Source organism: Cynocephalus volans, chromosome 3, assembly GCF_027409185.1.
Source record: "Cynocephalus volans isolate mCynVol1 chromosome 3, mCynVol1.pri, whole genome shotgun sequence".
NCBI classification, from domain to species: Eukaryota; Metazoa; Chordata; class Mammalia; order Dermoptera; family Cynocephalidae; genus Cynocephalus; species Cynocephalus volans.
Window position 1 is genome coordinate 148,950,010 of NC_084462.1, and position 20,163 is coordinate 148,970,172.

A 20,163-nucleotide genomic window follows, 5' to 3' on the forward strand; every position below is an offset into this window, starting at 1 on the left:
CATTCTGCACTGTGGCTCAACACTTCTCCCAGCACAAATTCCTGCCTCTCTCTGTCCCACCCAATGCCTTCAGGACTAAATTGTTCAGGAAAGAGGGAATAGGAAGAAGAGGGGAAGGGCACTTCCTGTATTCTTTTGCTCCCCCTCCTCTTTCCCATCATCCAGACCTATCCTGAACCCCTCACCCTTGCCAACCTTCACACCCATCTTTCCAATCACCCAAGGTAAGATTGAACATTGGGCAATAGTATGAGCTCCTCTAGTCCAACTATGAGAATCTCAATCTTGGTTTGGGGACTTACAGGCTGTGTGGCACTGGGTAAGTTACTTTCCCTCTCTGAGCCTCCGTTGTGTGGTCTATAAAATAAATATCTTAATAGTGCTCCTTCATAGTGTTATCAGAATTAAATTAGACAGCGCATGTAAAGCCTTTATTGCCTTTGTTTATCCATCCGTCGATGGACACCTGAGTTGCTTCCACATTTTAACTGTTGTGAATAATGCTGCTGTGAGCATGAGTGTATAAATATCTCTTCAAGACCCTGCTTTTGATTTTGGGGGGCATATAACCAGACGTGGAATTGCTGGGTCCTGTGGTAATTCTATGTTTAATTTTTTTTTAGGAACCACTGCACTGTTTTCCACAGCAGCTATAGCATTTTACATTCTTACCAACAGTGCACAAGAGTTTAAATTTCTTCACATCCTTGCCAATATCTGTCATTTTCTGTTTCAGGGGATTTTTTTATAGCAGCCATCCTAATGCTATCTCATTGTGGTTTTAGTTTGCATTTTCCTAATAATTAGTGATGTTGAGCACCCCTTCAAATGCCTGTCGGCCATTTGTACATCTTCTTTGGAGAAATATCTACTCATGTGGGAAGGGTGATCTTTTGAATCTATGAGCAGAACTATATTCTGAGGCTTTGTTCCCTTCTTTGAATTGTTACTTCTGAGAGATAGAAAGTGAAATCCAGTGACATAGAGTCACTGTCATCTGTTGAAGTAATTTCTGGATTGAGAGACTGGAGGATGAACTGTCGTTGATTAGATATGTATCCACTATTTAGCTCCCAATGAAAAGCTAAGGCTCAGTCATGGGTGAATAGTCTGGAAACATTCTCAGTTTAGAACAGTTTTGATACTCGCAAAAAAGAATTTGAGAACTCCACATGATGGAAAGTGGTACCATTAATTAGGAAGATAGAAAATAATAGTTTGGGAAGAGGCATATATTGCAAGGCCTCCTAGAGAGGCATTTCCTAACACTCAAACAAGTTTTTATAAGTTTTTTTTTAATATGTATATGCTTTAGAGTCCCTGTCTGTCAATCTATCATCCAACATCTTTTTTTTTTTTTTTTTTTTTTTGCTTGCTTAGCATCTCCCCGTAGCGTATAAACTGCATGAAGACAGGGACCTTATCAGTCCTGCTTAGATGTATCTACAGTGCCTGGTGCAGTGCCAAGCATATCACAGATGTTGATAAATTTGCTGAATTAGTGAATAAATGAAGCAACTTAGCTGTGTTATGAAATTCACTGTGTCTTCACTCATCGTATTTCCATTCCCTCAAGGTTCTGATGTTTGTTTGTAAACTCGATGAAGAACCGCAGGACACCTACGGTGAGGACCAAGGAACAGCACACCCTCTGCGCCACCGCCTCCCGTGGCCCAGGAGAGCTTCAAAATATGTTGGATGGGGGAGAGTATGCACCGTTTGTAGCTCCCCCCGTGTTAGAGAGCAATTTTATCCAGGTGAATAATACCCAAGCCTTGAGTTAAGTTCCGATAACTTCAGTGATTAATTTTCTCAAAGACAACTGAAAAGGTTGGGAAGAGAATTGTTTTAAATGTGGCAAAGGAATGTGTGATGCCATTAAAGGAAACCGTTTTGGAACTTTAAACAACCTGAAATAATTACAATGTTAAAGGACATTTATTTCAAATGTTCCCAACAAACTCTCATAAAAGAATTCCGTTGCAACCCTACCATAATTGTCATTCTATCATAATCTTCCTCAAATTACGTGGTGATTTTTGAAATATCCCTCCACAGAAATACATTCAGATAACTTCTTTCTTAGACTTAAAAGACATTTTGAAGAACAACATCTGTTACACAACTAGGTATTAAAATGAATCTTAGCCAGGGCCGGCGCGTGGCTCACTCGGGAGAGGGTGGTGCAGATGACACCAAGGCCGCGGGTTAAGATCCCCTTACCAGTCATCTTTAAAGAACAAACACTGTTTCTAAAATGAATCTTAGCTCTTAGTTCTGAAAGTAGAATATAATTGTTAGATAGTGTCAGGGAGAAAAGCTTTCTTCTCATAAGAATATACCTACATTCTGAATGAAACTGCATTTCAGTGTATTTGGGAGCAGTGCTAACTTTCCTCTAAACATTCAACACTAAAATATTCAGACAAAGAGATGGAGAAATGAGTTCACTGGTACAGGCCATACCTCTAAACTTCGTAGAAATGCCACCATAAAGTTTAACACTAAACGCTGAGCTATTACCTCTAACTCCTACACATTCAAGCTGCCACTCAGCTGATTCCCCAGTGGGTGACAGAGAGGACAACAGACGCTTCAAAAGGTAAGGGAACTTCATCTTCCATAAATGTGTTCTCTGCACTGATACCTGGGTACTAGCACGACTGCTTCACCTCCAATGTACCATAGGCAGTAGGTGAAGCCTCCAGAAATATCTAATGTTTCAGTGATGTACCCAGAATGCGTGTGACAAGTCATGATTTGATATAGTTTGCCTTCTATATACTTCTTTCCTACTCATACTATTTTTATTCTACTGCTTTTACCTTTCTTCCTGGGCCTTTTCCAAATTACCTCTTGCACACTTGAATGAATTACCTGACACTTGCCCTCCTCTGGGGGAGGTAGTTAGCAGTCTGTAGCTCAGACAGAGACCCATACCATAATTTGATAAGTCATTCCCTTCAAGATGCACAACCTCTCAAGTTGCCAAGATTCCTGACTCAACAGTTTTAAACAAAAAGGAAAAACAATGATCTCAAATAGAGTGAAAAAGCCCCAGGGCACCAACTTGTTCCTGAGTATCAAGTATGAAGAACCCATCTTCTTTTTGGTCTGTCACCCTCAGGCTAGCTTCCCTCAGGACATGACATCCAAACAGCTGCCAGCAATAGAATGGATACTCTCACCCTGGTGACTCCTTGTGAGGGCTGGGAAACCTCTTCCAGCGCCACCAGGAGGCCCCCACCTGGGTCTCACTGGCCAGGTCTGGGTCACATGCACCTGCTGAAATCAGTCACTGGTAAGGGGGGGTGGGATCACCATGACTGGTTTAGGTTCATTGGGATTTACCTTGAGCTGGGTCATCATCCCTGAGGGGTAGATACTGGACAAAACCAGAATTTGGTTAGACAGGAAGAAGAGGGGCATGGCATTGGGTAGATAATCAATAGTGTGGGCTACAACCTCCTTCTGAATATATTTGCTTTTAAGTGATTTATTTTCTAATTGAACCAGTTATCAAACAGCTGAGAAATCGAAATGAAGCTCCTCTCTGGCTTCCTTCACATCCTTGTCTACCCATTTTTCAGTCTCCTTTCCTACCGACTAGCAGAGATTTTATAGGCCAAGACTCTTGGACTTTGAGATTTTAACACACACTGTTCCTCAGCCTGGGAGCCTCTCCTCTCCACCAGCCAGTTTATCTCCCACTTTGTTCAGGTCTCAGCTAGAGGTTCCTTCCTCAGGGGAGACTTCTGTGACCCCATTTCCAAGGGTGTGCTAAAGCTGGCCGATTTTGCTAAGTGTTCAGGAAGTTTGCAAGTCGGTTGTTAAACACAGCCATGATTAAAAAATAAATTATACAAACTTACAATCAGATTATATACAAAACACAGGCAATAAATATTTAAAACTCATTATTGCTTTCTTTTTCTACATTTTACTAGTATCTATGCTCTTGAGGTTATAGACACAAGAGTTTGTCAAAGGTTTGTGGAATTTATCACTTGGATCTATGGAATTTAAACTAAAGAATATTGTATATTATTTGTGAATTGTGTGCATCTCATCTTTTATATCAGTAGTATTTTAAATGAACTTCTGTGTGAACGTGTGCATCTCCCAAGAGCTGGCTATTAAATGCCCCCAGTACTTCACTGCCTATATCCCTGCTGTGAGCTAAGTCAAGTCCCTTGTTATGTGCTCCCACAGCATCCTGAACTTGTACTTGGTAACACTGCTTACGGTGATAATTAGTTACATACTTAAATTGATTGATGTTCGCCTTCCACGGTTGACCCCCACGGGTCAGGGCCTGTGTCTGTCTGTTCCCTGTGGTATCTCCAAGAATTAACATGAACAAGAGAAGGAACAAATGCACCATGGATCACTTTATTCCCTGTCCTCCCTTAACGCTGCTCAGGTAAGCAAGGTTGCTGGGGTCATGCATTTTTATCAGAAAACTTCTCTTCCTGTTTTCTGCACTCAGGTCAACAGGAGAGGTGAATCCATTTACCTTCATCACAGAGCCAACTGGGTGACCGTAGGCATCTGCTCCTCCAGTCCCACCCAGAAGACCCCCAATGTGATGCTGCTGGCACATCAGACACCCGCCACCCAAAACAATACAGAACTCCTGTTTAAAAGTCTCCTGACATCGCCTTGTGCAGAGAAACTGGTGCTCACCAGGTGAGTTACAAAGGAAGGAGGTCAAGGATCTCAGAAAATATGCTCAACCCCTGTGGAGCTGAAAATGGGAACTGCTGACAATTGCTGCAAAGGAGCATCTCACTTGCACTCCCTGCTGCAAATGACAGAGAAGTGTCCTTAAAGCCAGGGGAAAAAGTTTACATCAAAGGCATTAAAAAAAAAAACCTAAATGACAGAAACTGAAGACTCACAATAAACCGCCTCTGTAGACAGCATGCTTCTCTCCCCACCGTATCCCAACCTTGTCAGAATTAGCTCTGGTCAAGTCTCAGCCACTACTTACTAGATAATCTTGAGCAAATCACTTAACTTCTCTAAGTCTCATCTTCGTAGGATTCATTAAACTTGACAGCTTCTCACGGTAAACAGTTGACAGTCTGATGCTTTAGTGCATCAGAGTCTTAGGCTTATGACTGAAATGAGATGGCCCTCAGGAGTCCCAACCCTCACCTATCAGGAGTCAGGCCTGCTGTCTTGAGTCTTGCTCTTCAAAGTACTATAAAATGTAAAGGCCAGGCCTTCTTATAGGTCTCCAATCAGTTCTCCAGGTGATGTTACATTTGTATTTGGTTGCAGGTTTCTCCCTCTGCAATTTGTGACTCTTTCTGTGCATGATACTGAGAATATGCGCCTCAAAGTAAAACTGGTGAGTGGCCGAGTCTACTACCTACAGCTCTGTGCCCCTGCGTGTAAACAGGATGCCTTATTTTCTCAGTGGGTGGACCTCATCTCCCTCTTGAATCAGGAGAAAGCCAAAGCTTCGAAAGCATCAGAGGTTTCAAGCTTCTCAGAAATCACAAATAGCACAGAAATCACAGGCTCCATGGACATCATGGATGTCACAGAGTTCACTGCTCCACAGACCCCCAACATGTACACAAGTGCAGACCCCGTATCAGCCAAGGAAAGCATAGATTCCTCAGAATTCACAGATGTTACCGACATCACAGATGTCACAGATGTTCCGGAAAATGAAGTCACAGAGGTCCCAGATGTAAGAATTGTCACAGAAGTCACAGAAGTCACAGAAAAGTCTGATGTCACAAACTTCTCCGAGGTCACTGTGGTGTTTGAAAATGATGACATAATAAGGGCCAAGCAAGAGGAAAAGGTACGTGACACAAACAACTTTCATTCTTTAATAATGAAGAACTAAAGCAATAACCAAGATCATGCTTCTCAGTTAGATGACATTGATTATCAAAATGCTATGGAACCTAGGCTGAGTAACGTAATTTTCACAGTGAGATCCAGTCCCTGAACCCTGATGTAAAGGAGTTGTAAGGTGTCTCCTGAAATAGACAGTGACCATCCTTACCATCAAATTTAACCCAGTATTAGAAAGCTATGGTGTGGTGGAAAATACTTTGAAATCAGAGCCAGAAGATGAAGGTTAGAATCTTAACCTGTTGCTTATAAGTTGTGTGACTTTGGCCAAGATGCTAAACTACCCGAGTCTCAGTTTCCCCACCTCTAAAATGAGGATACTGATATAATATAAGGGTTATTTTAAGGTTTAAATGTACAGGCATACCTCGGAGACATTGTGGGTTTGGTTTCAGACCACCACAATAAAGCAACTGTCACAATAAAGCAATTCACACCAGTTTTTTGGTTTCCCAGTGTATGTAAAAGTTAAGTTTTACACTGTACTATAGTCTATTAAGTGTACAATAGTATTATGTTTTTAAAAATGTGCATACTTTAATTTAAAAATACTTTATTGATAAAAAATGCTAATGATCATCTGAGCCTTCGCAAGTCCTAATCTTTTTGCTGGTGGAGGTTCTTGCCTCAGGGTTGATGGCTAATGACTGATCAGGGTGGTGGTTGCTGAAGGTCGGTGTGGCTGTGGCCATTTCTTAAAATAAGACAACAGTGAAATTTGCCTCACCAATTGACTCTTCCTTTCACAAAAGATTTCACATTAGCATTGGATGCTGTTTGATAGCATTTTAACCACAGTAGAACTTCTTTCAAAATTGGAATCAGTCCTCTCTGCTGCAGTAAACCCTGCTGCTGCTTTATCAACTAAATTTATGTCATATTCTAGATTCTTCGTTGTCATTTCAATAATGTTCACAGCATCTTCACCAGGAGTATATTCCATCTCAAGAACCTCTTTCTTTGCTTATCCATAAGAAACAACTCCTCATTCGTTAAAGTTTTATCATGAGATGGCAGCAATTCAGTCACATCTTCAGGCTCCACTTCTAATTCTAGTTCTCTTGCTGTTTCTACCACATGTGCAGTGATTTCCTCCACTGATGTCTTGAACTCCTCGGAGTCATCCATGAGGCTTGGAATCTCCTTTTTCTAAGCTCCTGTTAATGTTGATATTTTGACCTCCTCCCATGAAACACAAATGTTCTTAACGGTGAATCTAGAATGTTCTTAATCTAGAATGGTGAAGCGTTTCAGAAGGTCTTCAATTTACTTTGCCCATCAGAGGAATCATTATCTATGAAAGCTATAGCCTTATGAAATGCTTTTCTTAATAAAACTTTAAAGTCAAAATGACTCCTTGATCCATGGACTGCAGAATGGATCTTGTGTTAGCAGGCATGAAGACAACATTAATCTCTCTGTACACCTCCATCAGAGCTCTTGGGTGATCAGGTGCATTGTCAGTGAGCAGTAGTATTTTGAAAGGAATCTTTTCTGAGCAGTAGATTCAACAGTGGGCTTTAAATATTCAGTAAACCATGCTTTAAACAGATGTGCTGTCACCTAGGCTTTGTTGTTCCATTTATAGAGCTCAGGCGGAATAGATTTAGCATACTTTTTTAAGGGCCTTAGAATTTTCAGAATGGTAAGTGAGCATTGGCTTCAACTTTAAGTCATCTGCTGCATTAGCCCCTTATAACAGAATCAGCCTGTCCTTTGACACTCTGAAGCCCAGAATTGACTTCTCTAACTATGAAAGTACTGGATGGCATCTTCTTCCAATAGAAGGCTGTTTCATCTACATTGAAAATGTGTTGTTTAGGATAGCCACATTCATCAATGATCTCACCTACATCTTCTAGATAACTTGCTGCAGCTTCTACGTCAGCACTTGCTGCTTCACATGGCACTTTGATGTTATGGAGATGACTTCTTTCCTTAAACCTCATGAACCAACCTCTGCTAGCTTCAAACTTTTCTTCTGCAGCTTCCTCGTCTCTCTCAGCCTTCATAGAATTAGAGAGAGTTAGGGCCTTGCTCTGGGTTAGACTTTGGCTTAAGGGGATGTTGTGGCTGGTTTGATCTTCTATCCAGACCACTAAAATTTTCTCCATCTCAGCAATAAGGCTGTTTTGCTGTCTTATCATTCGTGTGTTCAGTGGAGCAGCACTTTTAATTTCTTCTAAAAACTTTTCCTTTGCATTCACAGCTTGGCTAACTATTTGGCACAAGAGGCATAACTTTTAGCCTATTTCGGCTTTCAACATGCCTTCCTCACTAAGCTTAATTATTTCTAACTTTTGGTTTAATGGGAGTGACTCTTCCTCTCACTTGAACACTGAGAAGGCATTGTAGGGTTGTTAATTGGCCTAATTTCAATATTGTTGTGTCTCAGGGAATATGGCTGGTCATGGAGCAGTTGGGACAAGTATAACATTTATCAATTAAGTTCACCATCTTATATGGGCATGGTTTATGGGGTCCCACAACAATTACAATAGTAACATCAAAGGTCACCATAACAGATACAATAATAATGAAAAGTAATAATAATAATAATGAAAAAGTTTGAAATATTGCAAGAATTACCAAAATGTGACACACAGACATGAAGTGAGCACATACTGTTGGAAAAATGGCACCTATAGACTTGCTCGATGCAGGGTTGCCATAAAACTTCAATTTGGAAAAAACACAGTATCTGTCAAGCACAATAAAATGAAGTACACCTGCATATAGAAGTACCCCGTACCTTGAAGGATGGGATGAAATCTCAGTAGGTAAAGTTGAGGGTGGAAATAGGAAAATAAAAAACAAAGAAATGAGTGGCTTTAGAAAAGGCCAGAAAGTGGAAAAACACAGAACCATGTCTGAGAATAGTTAGTTCTGTTGGGCTGGAGCATACTACATGTGGACAATATTAGAATATAGGATTGGAAAGTTACTTGCAAACCTTGAGTGTCAAATTAAGAAGTGGGGACTTCACTCTTTGGGCAAACCTTAGAACCAAAGGCTTCTGTGTAAGGAAATGAAGGAGCTGTGTTTTTAAAAGATTAACTTTGGCAAGATGAATTGTAGGTAAAGAAATGAGTTTGGAGACGCTTGCTATAAAACTTCCACTATGTCCTCAATAGAAAAATGGCAAAGGGCAAGGATAGACATTTCACAGAAGAAGCTGCTCATGAATCTAGTAGAAAAAGTTTATCCTCACTAGTAATCAAAGAAATGAGAACTTAGGAAAAAATTTAACCTGTGTAAGTTTTAATTAAAAGAGTAAAAACAGTCAATGTTAGTAAAGGTGTGATCAAACAGGTATTCATAGAGATTCATAGTAGGGATGATAATTGCTATAAACTTTCTTGAAATGATTATAAATCAAAACCCTTAAAAATGTTTATACCCATTGATTCAGTGATTCCGATTCTAGGAATCTTTCCTAAGGAATTAACGACAAATAGGAAAGAGAATTTAGCTATAAAGATATTAGTCATATTATACCTGTACCATATTTATAATAGTGAAATAATAAAAGCCTAGAAGCAACCTAAACACCCAGCACTGAAGAATGGCTAAACAAATTTAAATACACAAAGAACAGGTGTCACATTTATCTTGTTGAGGAGCTACTATAGTATCTGGCAAGATTATAGGTATTCAGTAAATATTTGTTAAATGATTACTACTCTGTAGCTATTGAAATTACTGAAGAGCATTTCTTGGCTTGGAAAAATGTTTATGAATAAAAAATGAAGAATATGATCTCTATTATGTAAAAATTCATTTAACACATGGGGGAAAAATCTAGACTGTGAATAGTAATAATTTATCTCTAGATTGTGGGATTATAGGCAATTTATGTCTTACTTGCACTTTTCTAAATTCTTTGTTTTCTCCAATAAAGGCAATCAATTCTTAATTAGGAAATATTCAAGTAGCTTTACACAATTTATAATGACAGGAGGAAAATGCTTATAATAAAATAAGTGAAAAAGGTAGGAGGCAGAACTTCAATATGATCTCAAAACAGACACAGACAAAATAAATAAATGGACAAAGATCAGAATGAAATGCCCCATAGGAGGAGTTGTTTCTGGGCTGTGGCATCACTCAAGCAGTAATTTTCTACCTTCCACTTTACTTCTTATAGGATATTGCAAATATTCTAAAATAAATATGTATTACTTTCATTGTCGGGGGAAAATGAGGTTTTATCTTTAAGGAAGAAGATTATTGCATTATTTTCAAAGAAATGTACTAGAGGCAATGGATGCGGTTAGGAGTTGGGAAGAAGGTGTGGATGTGAAGGCCACGAGAGCGCCAGGCTTCAGGGCGCATTGACCCCTTGCTCTGAGGCCAGAGTGAGGGATTCCGGGGTAGTCAGTGAGCAACTAGGAGAAGCGGAACATTAACAGAAATCAGGAAATTAGGAGAAGGGGAGAGATTTTAGTGTACTACATTTTAGGTGCAGGCTCTAGTCTTTTGTAAAACAAACTCCTGGGGCTGGCCTGTTAGCTCAGCTTGTTAGAGCGTGGTGCTCATGACACTAAGGTCCAGGGTTCCATCCCTGTAACAGCCAGTTGCCAAAAGAAAGACAAGCAAAAAAAAAAACCTCTTTAGTATTATTATGAACCCCCAACCCTTGTCACTTAGTAGATGCTCTTAATTAAGGGTAACCTCAGACTGTGAAATAGGTGGCAAGGCATTTCTAGAAAACCTTTCTTGCTCCGACAATTCACAGAGCAAGTACTATATTTAAGAACTAATTGTCTTGGGTGAGGTGACACTGGTGTACATGACAACATGAGTTTTTGAATGTGCTATGTGTAGCTACAGAGGCAGGCCCCAGTTCCCACACTGCCTGCTCCCAATGGCTGTGCAACACCAAGCCTCACTCCCTTGCCATTGCGCCCGTGCACTCGTGGGTGCTCAGTAAAAATGAATGACACAATGACTCTATTAGATACTGCTTCCTAAACAATCTATTTCTGTGTGATGCTCTTTTGTTATCTGATTTCTGATATTTGTTCTTTTTAAAGGAAAAAATGAAAAACATTCTGAAGCCTGGGTGTCTACGAAATACAAAAAGTAATAATGAGTTCAAAGAATCCTCAAAACATGTCACCATCTCCAACATAGCACTAACTTTTGAAGACAATAGATATTTTCAAACTACCTTGACTTCTTTAGAAGATGAGGCAAACATACCCAAGCAGATGGCTGATAAAACCTCTCAAGATGAGATGACTGATTTTAAAAACAAGGCACTCAAGGCTGTAGAATCCAGGTATGTGAAGCAGGAAAAGGCCGAAGGGGATTCTAAGACATGATGTAATGTAAATAGGTATGTGCTTTAAAGTCCCTGTAACTCAGGCATTTGTCACTGGATATTCTCAGAGACAGATACGGTGATTGAATGATGCTGTAATCAACTCTGAACCATCCACATTTGGTTCGAGCTTGGCTAATTATTATTTTCACACCAACTTCCTGCAACTTCCGCACTCAATTGACATTTTGGGTTGTCGGCCTGGTGACAATAGTGTGTGCTTCAGAAAATATCACAGAATCACAGTGTTTACAGTGTGGAGTCGGGGGCGCTGATTTCTAGAGTGGTTATGGGTACTTTTTCTTTCATCTTTACACTTCTCTACATTTTCTTCTTTGTATTTCCCCTATATATCCCTTATATTTCTTTATAAGGGGTCTTCAAAAAGTTCCTGGAAAGATTTGTTTTACCTTTTAATTCTATTTTTCCATGAACTTTTTTGAAGTACCTCATATACTTCAAAATAATAAGTTTAAAATCTGAAAAAAACTATTTTCATGATTTCAGTAGTTTTACTGCAAGCTTGATTGTAAGCTGAATGTGAGGGAGCATGGTAGTGCTACAAAGAAAAGCTAACCTGATCATTCCGGGGTAACATCTAGAAAGAAACCATATCCAAATGCTCTCTTAGTAAGAGTGGAAATGAGGACTGTAATAAATTATGGCTACATTTCTTTTAAATATATAAAAGAAACAGGGAAAAATTACTCTAAAAAATGAAATTAAGTAGAAAATTTTTTAATAACTTGAAGTGCTAAGAAGAGCTTGGTTGATTCTTCAAAAAGAACAACAAACTGGCAAACCATTGGGACATCTATTTTATTGAAAGGGTAAAATTGGAAACTTAAAAGATGTGGCATCAACTAATAGAAAAATAATAAAATGCTGTGAGAAAGATTATATACAACTTGCTTTAATAACTTGGAAACCCTAACTTAAATAAATGACTTTAACAAAAATGCAAAAAAGTTAAAACTAGCACAATCAGAAACTTGAAGAATAAAGCTTCCACGAAAGAAAAAACATAGTTCTCAATTTTACTGGATAGTTTTTCAGACACTCTAAGAGTTGTCTCTATTTCTTGTAATGTTTTCTTTTAAATATAAAAGTATAGAATTTGTTTTCTTAATTTTATGAAGCAAATAATTTGTCTGGACTGTAAAGCTGAACAAAGACACCACAAGAATGAAAATTCTAGGTTAATCCCCCTTGTGACAATAAATGCTAAATTCTTAGAATCTTAGCAGGCAAAATATAACAAGCTTAATATAAAATTAAGGAAACTATGAATACTAATCATTACATAAATATGGAAGAGCAGAAAATCATTATACTTTAAACATGTTTGATAAATTTTGATATTCTTGATCATAGAAAAGATCCACATAATAGTAAGTTTTCCTTTAGTACAACAAAAATATTTGCTCCAAACCAGAGCCGACTTCATTTTTAATGGAAAAATTCTTGAAGAGTTCTATTTAAAACTTAGAACAAATTAAGTGTCCCCATTAACATTTCTATGTAATATAATTTAAGAGATTCTAGCAATTATAATAGGAAAAAGAAATTTTAAAAAAATTTTTAAATCATTTTGCAAATGGAAATTCATATTTAGAAAATTTGAAAAACAACAAAATACTAGTTTGTAAACAAGTTGAGGAAGGTTACAGATTATAAGATAAACTCGTAAAAATAATTTTGTTTAATTAACAAATCAAAAATATATTGAAAAAAGAGAACGTATTTTTTAAATAGCAGCAACAACAAAAATCAAATATTTAGTGAGAGTGATGAGACCTATATAAATGGAATTAGAAAACTCTAATGGCAGAAATAACAGACAATTTAAGAAAAGATTGGCTCTCTCCTTCTGAACCAGTAGATTTAAGACAACAAAGATGACAAGACCTCCTAAATTGATTTATATATTTAATACAGTACCAATTAACATCTCAGTAGGATATCTCACAGTAATTATAAAATTGTAAAAATATGTGGAAAACGTAAGGGTAAGAATCTCAAGGAAACTATTGGGGTGGAAAATGCCTACAGGGGACTTGGTCTTATAAAATCTTAACGCATGTTATAATTAAATGGCCATCAGAACTAGCAGTGCAAAGTTTAGAATATAGAAATAAAGATACAAAAATTGATCCAACTGTTATGAATTCAAAACAAACAAGGAAAAAGCAAAATTCTAGAAAATATTTATAGATTTATGCTGTACCACAAAAAATATTTCAGATGGGAAAAGAGTAAATTATTTAAAAACTAACTAAAATAAGCTAAAAGAAAATTGAATGGTATCACTGCTTCATGACAGAAGAAAGATCTTTTCTTGTTCACTGAAGCAACAAACGCAATTTTCAATGGCAAAGTTTGATTCATTCACGCTAACATTTATTGGGCACCTCCTATGTACTAGGCACGGGGGAGATGGCAGTGAAAATAATCAAGTCCCTATCTCATGAAGGGTTTTATTGCAGTGAGGGAGATAGATAATAAACAAATAAAAAATATTATGCCAGCTGGAATGTGCTGTGATGAAAACTCAAAAAGAAAAAAAAAAAAAAGGAAAGAGAAAATAGTGATTTAAGGAGAGCTGAGGGATATTTTATTCAGGTAGTCAAGGGCAGCCTCTCTGAGAAAGGGACATTTGAGCAGAGACCCAAGGAAATATGGAGCTCTGGGGGAATAGAGTTCCAAGCCAACCAATTTCATAACAATTACAAATGTCTGCCAAATAAATCATTTTGAATACATACATACATACATACATAAATGCATAACAAAACCGAATAGAAAAAGAAGACAATCACCTCTATAGATAAGCAATTGATGGGAATTTGTAAAGGATGGAATTAACAAATGATTTAAGAACATGAATAGAAAATTTACTACAGAGGACAAATAATTGAAGAGGGATGAACCTCACTAATAATTAAAGAAACACAAGTTAAGTAAATACCAGTTGGCTTTTCAATGCACGTCAGTAACAGTCACAGTGTCACTGGAAATGGTAGGGAGCTTTCTGCAGAGTGATTTGGCGATTCACAGTACAAATGATTATACGCCTTGACTTAGGGGAACACGTGTCAAAGAAATAATTCAAAGGGAAAAATAGCAATAAGAACATAGTGTTTCATAGTTAAAACCTGTAAGTAATCCAAAGGACCGCTGTTGGGCAAGTGGCTCACCAGGAAACAGCATGTTAATCTAGTGAAACAGCAGATCCCTATTAGGCAGGATTTTAATGAAAAGGGCTACATGACTAGTAAGGAATTATGAGCTAGAAAAGTAAAATTCCAAAAATTTTATACACAATGGTATTTTATGTCTACTAACAGGATGGGAAGAAACCACAGTTTGGGCATAGATGGTGATTAAGGTAATTGATATTTGTTGTAGTTATTAATAGATTTTTTAAAAAAACTTTTATTATACAATTGATTACAAATATAATTTTAAAAGCAAACTGATGCTTCAAGGCATTAGTTGGGAGACAGTTAAACACAGCTAGAGAAAGAGCTTTGCAGTCAGATCTCTGGGTTCAAATCCTGGCTCCTCTGTCTTTCTAGCTCTGTGATCTTGGGCAAGTTACTCACCTCCTTCAAGACTCAGTTTCCTCTTTTGTAAAATAGGAATAATACCAAGTAGAGTTGTTGTAGGGATTAAATAGCTGATATTAAAAGCCTTACAATGCCAGGTACATGGTAATTGTTCCCCCCCAAAAGAATATACAGTACAGATAAAATAGAGGGAGGAAGGAAGGAAGGAAGGAAGATCGGTTTGGAGTCTAGATTAGACTAAACAAAAAATGTAATGTAGATTTGACTCACATTGAATACAGTACAGAAATGGTTCTATACCATACAGGATCTCTGAAGAAATCTTTCTACTATCCTACCTGATAAACTGATCTAGAGAAGAACTGGAGGGAAAAAAGCACAAAATTGATTATATACTTATAGTGCAGTAAAAAAAAAAAAAAAAATGAAGTGATAGGAGAATGCTAATAGATGACAATGACCATATTCCAATGTATGAGGAAGTCCACAGAAGGCTAAATTTAAAAAGTGGATTTAAAGTAAAAATTATTTTAACTAAACACAAAGGAAAAATTATTCTAAAGTAATATAGCAGAAATCAACCAATTAGAAAACGAATAAAAATAAATACACATTATTGATTAGATATTGATAAACAACAGAACCAGCTTCTGTAGGTTGTAGAGTCTGTACCTGGAAACTTCTCAAAAACAAACTTTAAGCCATTTGTCCTGGATAGTCTTTAGACATTCTCCTTTCATGTTTCATACTATGTAATTTTAATTACTAGGGAGACCTACTGCTAAAATGGATGATGGAATGCATGCTAAAGTTAAGTATAAGTGTGCTCTGGGGGATTCCCTAAAGGAGTGTGGTGGAATAGAAACAGGACACACAGCCAGTATCTTGTAAGGCTCTGAGAAGGAGAGTGACAAAGGTATATAACGATCATTATTGTTGCCAAGTGTAGATTAAAGAAAGTTGGCTAAACAACAACAACAAAAAAGTTGGCTATTCTGTCAAAAAATATATCTTACTGGCCAGCTGCCAAAAAAAAGTATACATATTTTTATATATATAACTCAAAAATATCTCAATCAACTGAGGATTAATTACTCAAAGCTGACTTTCTTTTTGATTTTCTTTCCTAGCAAAGTGGGGGTCAAGGGAAGCAAAGGAACATGAGTGAACCTTAGAAGAGCCACAAACTTGAAATCACAATAATGTTTGCTTTAACTCTTGGGCACTGCATTTCTCACATACAAATCCAGAGTCTCTGGATCCAAGTGCCAAGTATTCAAGGTGTTGGATCTTGATCGTCTGCTCAAGTAAAACATCATTTGCTATTTAGAGTCCCTATACCAGCGGTTCACAGTGTGGCTGCTGGACCACAAGCAGCAGCAGCACCCAGGGAACTCGTTAGAGATGTAAATTCTCTGGCCCTGCCCCATCTTTCTGAATCGTAAACTCTGGGGATCGGGCATAGCATTCTGTGTCTTAATAGACCTCCAAATGATGTTAATAAACATTCAAGTTTGAGGACCATTGCTTTATGAGAAGATGCCAGTCCCATGTACAAAGTGGGGTTTACCAAGGATTCTCTCATCAGGGCTTCTCCGGAAGCCCCAGAGTCAAAACAAGGATTCCCCTTTATAGCAATAGGAAGAGCTACCAGCTCAAACTCAAGGGAGGCTTCTTCCAGGAATATTTCCTATATGACCAGCAGCACAAAAACGAAAAAAGAAAATATGGTGCAACATGGGAATTGCTGTTATCACCAAAAGAATTTTTCCTGCCTCCTATTGAGGGCACATAAGTAGCTGAAATAGATTCATTTCCCCCAGAACACTGGATCTACTGAGTAATTTCAGTGGAACTAAACAATGACCAGGAGGGCTACTGGTAAGTGTGACATTTAAGAGAAAGAAAAACAAAGATTAAAAAAAAAAAAAAAAGGAGAGTGGGAGAAATATAAAACCTATATTTCCATAGGTTAGAAATAGAGAAGGCAGAAAGGAACATAACACACAGAGGGATAGATAGATGCAGGTGCCACTCAGTGGGAAATATTCCTTTTGCTACTACACATGAGGGTGGCTTTCACAGAGAAGCCTAAGATTTCTAAAAAAAAAAACTAACCAAAATAAAATGAATCCATCCAATTTAGTAATTTCTCCTATATAATAATTGAGCGGGTCTGCTCACTTTGATATCTTCCTTCTGTTTCACTTCATTCTTATGTCTCGAATCCAATGCCCCCACCCCTTGCATAACACTTCAGAAACACCACAAATCAAAATCTCACAAGGTTACCTGTTTAGATCATTTCAGCATCTTCTTTCCTTGCTCTTTTGCACATAATGAATGCCCTGAACCATTAGATGAACCATTAGATTTTTTTTTTTTTTTGGCAGCTGCAGTTGGCCAGTAGGAAGTAGTTTAGCTATGAATGCCTTTAAGATAACTTTTTATAAATAATTAATAAACTTTATTTTTTAGTACAGTTTTAGATTTACAGAATAATTGAGCAGATGCTACCTAAAGCTCCATACACCCATCCCACTGCCACCTCACCTCCCTCCCTCCAGTTTCCCCTATTAACGTCTTTTATGTGGTACGCTTGTTACAACCAACGAACCAGTATTGATACATTATTATTAGCAATAGTTCAAAGTTTACATTAATGTTCACTCCTTGTGTTGTACAGTTATATGGGTTTTGACAGATACATAATAACATATATCCAGCATTACATTTTCATACAGAATAGTTTTATAACCTTCAAAATCCCCTCAGCATTAGACTAGCTCTTAATTGCTTTTTAAAATATTAAAAATTATGAGGATAACTTAAATTTTTAGGATGAAAAATGCTCTGCAGATGATAAGTTTTGTTAGTCTCACTATTATGGTCACTATTAGTTAGAAATGATGAGAAAATGAACCCCTATATAAAGAGCAGAAATCATAGAATTTTAAAGATATTTGAAAAATCTTGAAAATTAGTAAATCTCAAATTCTTCAAGGCCCTGCCCCTCCTCTTCCTCAGCTTCCTATGCCATTTATCTGCTGGCTCTACTGGGGAAAAATAAAACAGATGAAGAAAAACAAAATAAATTTTTGTTCTAAGTAATCCTCTTAAGCCCAATTTAATCAAGCATGATTTCTTTTTATTGCATATTTACATCAAGAACATAATTACTAACTAATTTGGCAATGTTAATTATGAATGAAAGATGTAATATTCTAAAAATAGATCACCGATGCTTTATTCCAGGGACATTTATAGGATTTAGTCAGGACTGTGAGGTTGACAAATAAGTTCTATATATTATTTTTCTTCTCTAAGACCATCTATTTCAGTGATATTTCATAGATTTCAGCATACTTTGGAATACTGAAAAAAAAATTAAATGATGACCTTGTTGAATATTCTGCCCTCAGATTCACTAGTTTTTAAAATGTAATTTCAGCATTTAAAATCTAGATGAGTGAAAGACTACGGAGACTTAAACTTTTTATACTGTCATGTTAGGTCCTTTAGAAATGAAGGATTTACTTTACAAAGCATTTATATTCCTTCTCATACCTTGATAATAGTTCTGCCACGACTCTATCCAGCCTTTATTTTAATTTGCACCTATTTTTTTTTAAGGTACATTGACTTGATATTTCTTAGCCTCCTGAAAACTTTTAGCATTAAGCTTAACCTTCATTTAAATCACCAGTCTATTCGATAAAGGCTATATGAGTATTTATTTGCAAACTCTTCAGAAAATTACTATTTTAACCTTTACTTCCTAAAAGATCCATTGTAGATCTTGAACTGGGTGTATTTGCCAGACCCTTAAACTAGATCATAATTACGTCTTTGCACATTTATCTGGGAAGATAATATCTAAGAGTGGTTATTCTTCCCAAACCCTTTGTTTTACTTAAACAGCAATATTTCCAATATTTCCAATGAGGCTAAGAAAATAAGCCTTTTAATTATTGTTATTAATTTTACATGATCAAGAGTATGGAAAATAAGCTTCTTTATACAAAGACATTTCTGAAAGTGAAATAGTCTGAAAAAACTGACTGCTCATCTCCTGCTTATCCAGTAAACCATAAGAAATTTTAATAAATGTAAATAAGATGTGTTCCTTGCCTGCAAGATTCTCAAGCCTTGTCACCCCCAGCAAGGCCATAGGGATGGTGAATTTACCCCCAGGTCCATCCAGAATTTACCCCCTGGTCTTTATGAGATCCTGCATTTCCAACATGACTGACCTTATTTCCCGTGAGCAGCTTCTCTCAGTCTTGACCCCACGGAAGGGCAGGGAGGCAGCAGGGTTGGGGATGCCGGCAGCCTCACTGAGTGGCTGGGGATAGACACAATAAAAACACGTTATTACATACGATTCGCTTCTATGGCTTTTACAGTTTGTATAGCCTGCATGTTAAGAAATTTAGGTAATTTTATTCTAATATGTATTATAATCAGTAATAGCCTAGGCTTGCTAAACATGTTTCATTACTATCTGCAAAGCATTTAGAGAATGACCGGTTATCTCATACCTAGTAATTCTTTTCTAAATATTTGTGGTTACTCTGGCAAATTTTTGAAATCTGCTGTTTATTTTTACAGGAGCACGAGAACTGATTCAGCCACTTCAGGTATGGAACAAATTCCACTACATGTTTTACTGTGATCCCTGCTATCCAGCAATCATCTCTGGTTCCTGGAATAGGAGAGTAGTTAAGAGCAAAGGAATTCAGCTAGACTTTTTGATGCGTTCCCTTTGCTCCATTTGGAGAACCCTCCACTGGAAAAACTCTTCAAAGCCTATCCTCAGACTATCTTTCAACTGGTAGGCATTACCTCACTTTTCTTTTTCTGCACTGAAAGAGTTCGGTTTCCCAGTTCCCTAAATCTAACTCAGGGCATGAACCACTCAGAGGCTAGTTCTGCAGGCAGAATCCAAACTACTTGCTGATTTGTAAGGGATATGGTCCACAACTAAATTTTTGGTAAATCTCAAATCATTTAGCTCCTCTTTTATTCCTGCTTACATCTTTAGCCTGTGCCTCCCTGTCAGGTGACACTATTTTTTGTTTCTTTTGCAGTTTTTTCTTTACGTATTTCCAAGTCTAAGTCATTAACTTGTAACAACAAGCTTTTGTCATGGAGATGGTCTTATAGGCACCTATAAAGATCTCTCCCTTTGCTGGCTGCCAACCCATCTCTAGGTTACTTTCCAACCTGGGAGATGGAGCAGGCCTCAGCTTCAGTCATGCACATAAAAGAACATTATGGAAGGAACACAGAGGAACATTCAATTTGGCTTAACTGGAGAGAAATAAGGACATGTTCAAAAAGCAAGAATACTTGAAGGCATTTTTAGTCACATTTAAAAGTCAATCCTAC

General features: G+C 37.4%; 1 protein-coding gene across 1 annotated transcript in view; it reads left to right on the top strand.

Annotated features, from left to right (window-relative positions):
* Positions 1–1,601: 1,601 nt before the first annotated feature.
* Positions 1,602–20,163, top strand: part of GARIN2 (golgi associated RAB2 interactor family member 2) — a 37,391-nt gene continuing 18,829 nt past the window's right edge. The window contains exons 1-5 of the mRNA XM_063090141.1: positions 1,602–1,757; positions 4,490–4,689; positions 5,287–5,821; positions 10,914–11,161; positions 19,384–19,412. Of these exons, the coding sequence (XP_062946211.1) occupies positions 1,602–1,757; positions 4,490–4,689; positions 5,287–5,821; positions 10,914–11,161; positions 19,384–19,412 (1,168 nt within the window). The remainder of the gene's footprint in view (positions 1,758–4,489; positions 4,690–5,286; positions 5,822–10,913; positions 11,162–19,383; positions 19,413–20,163) is intronic.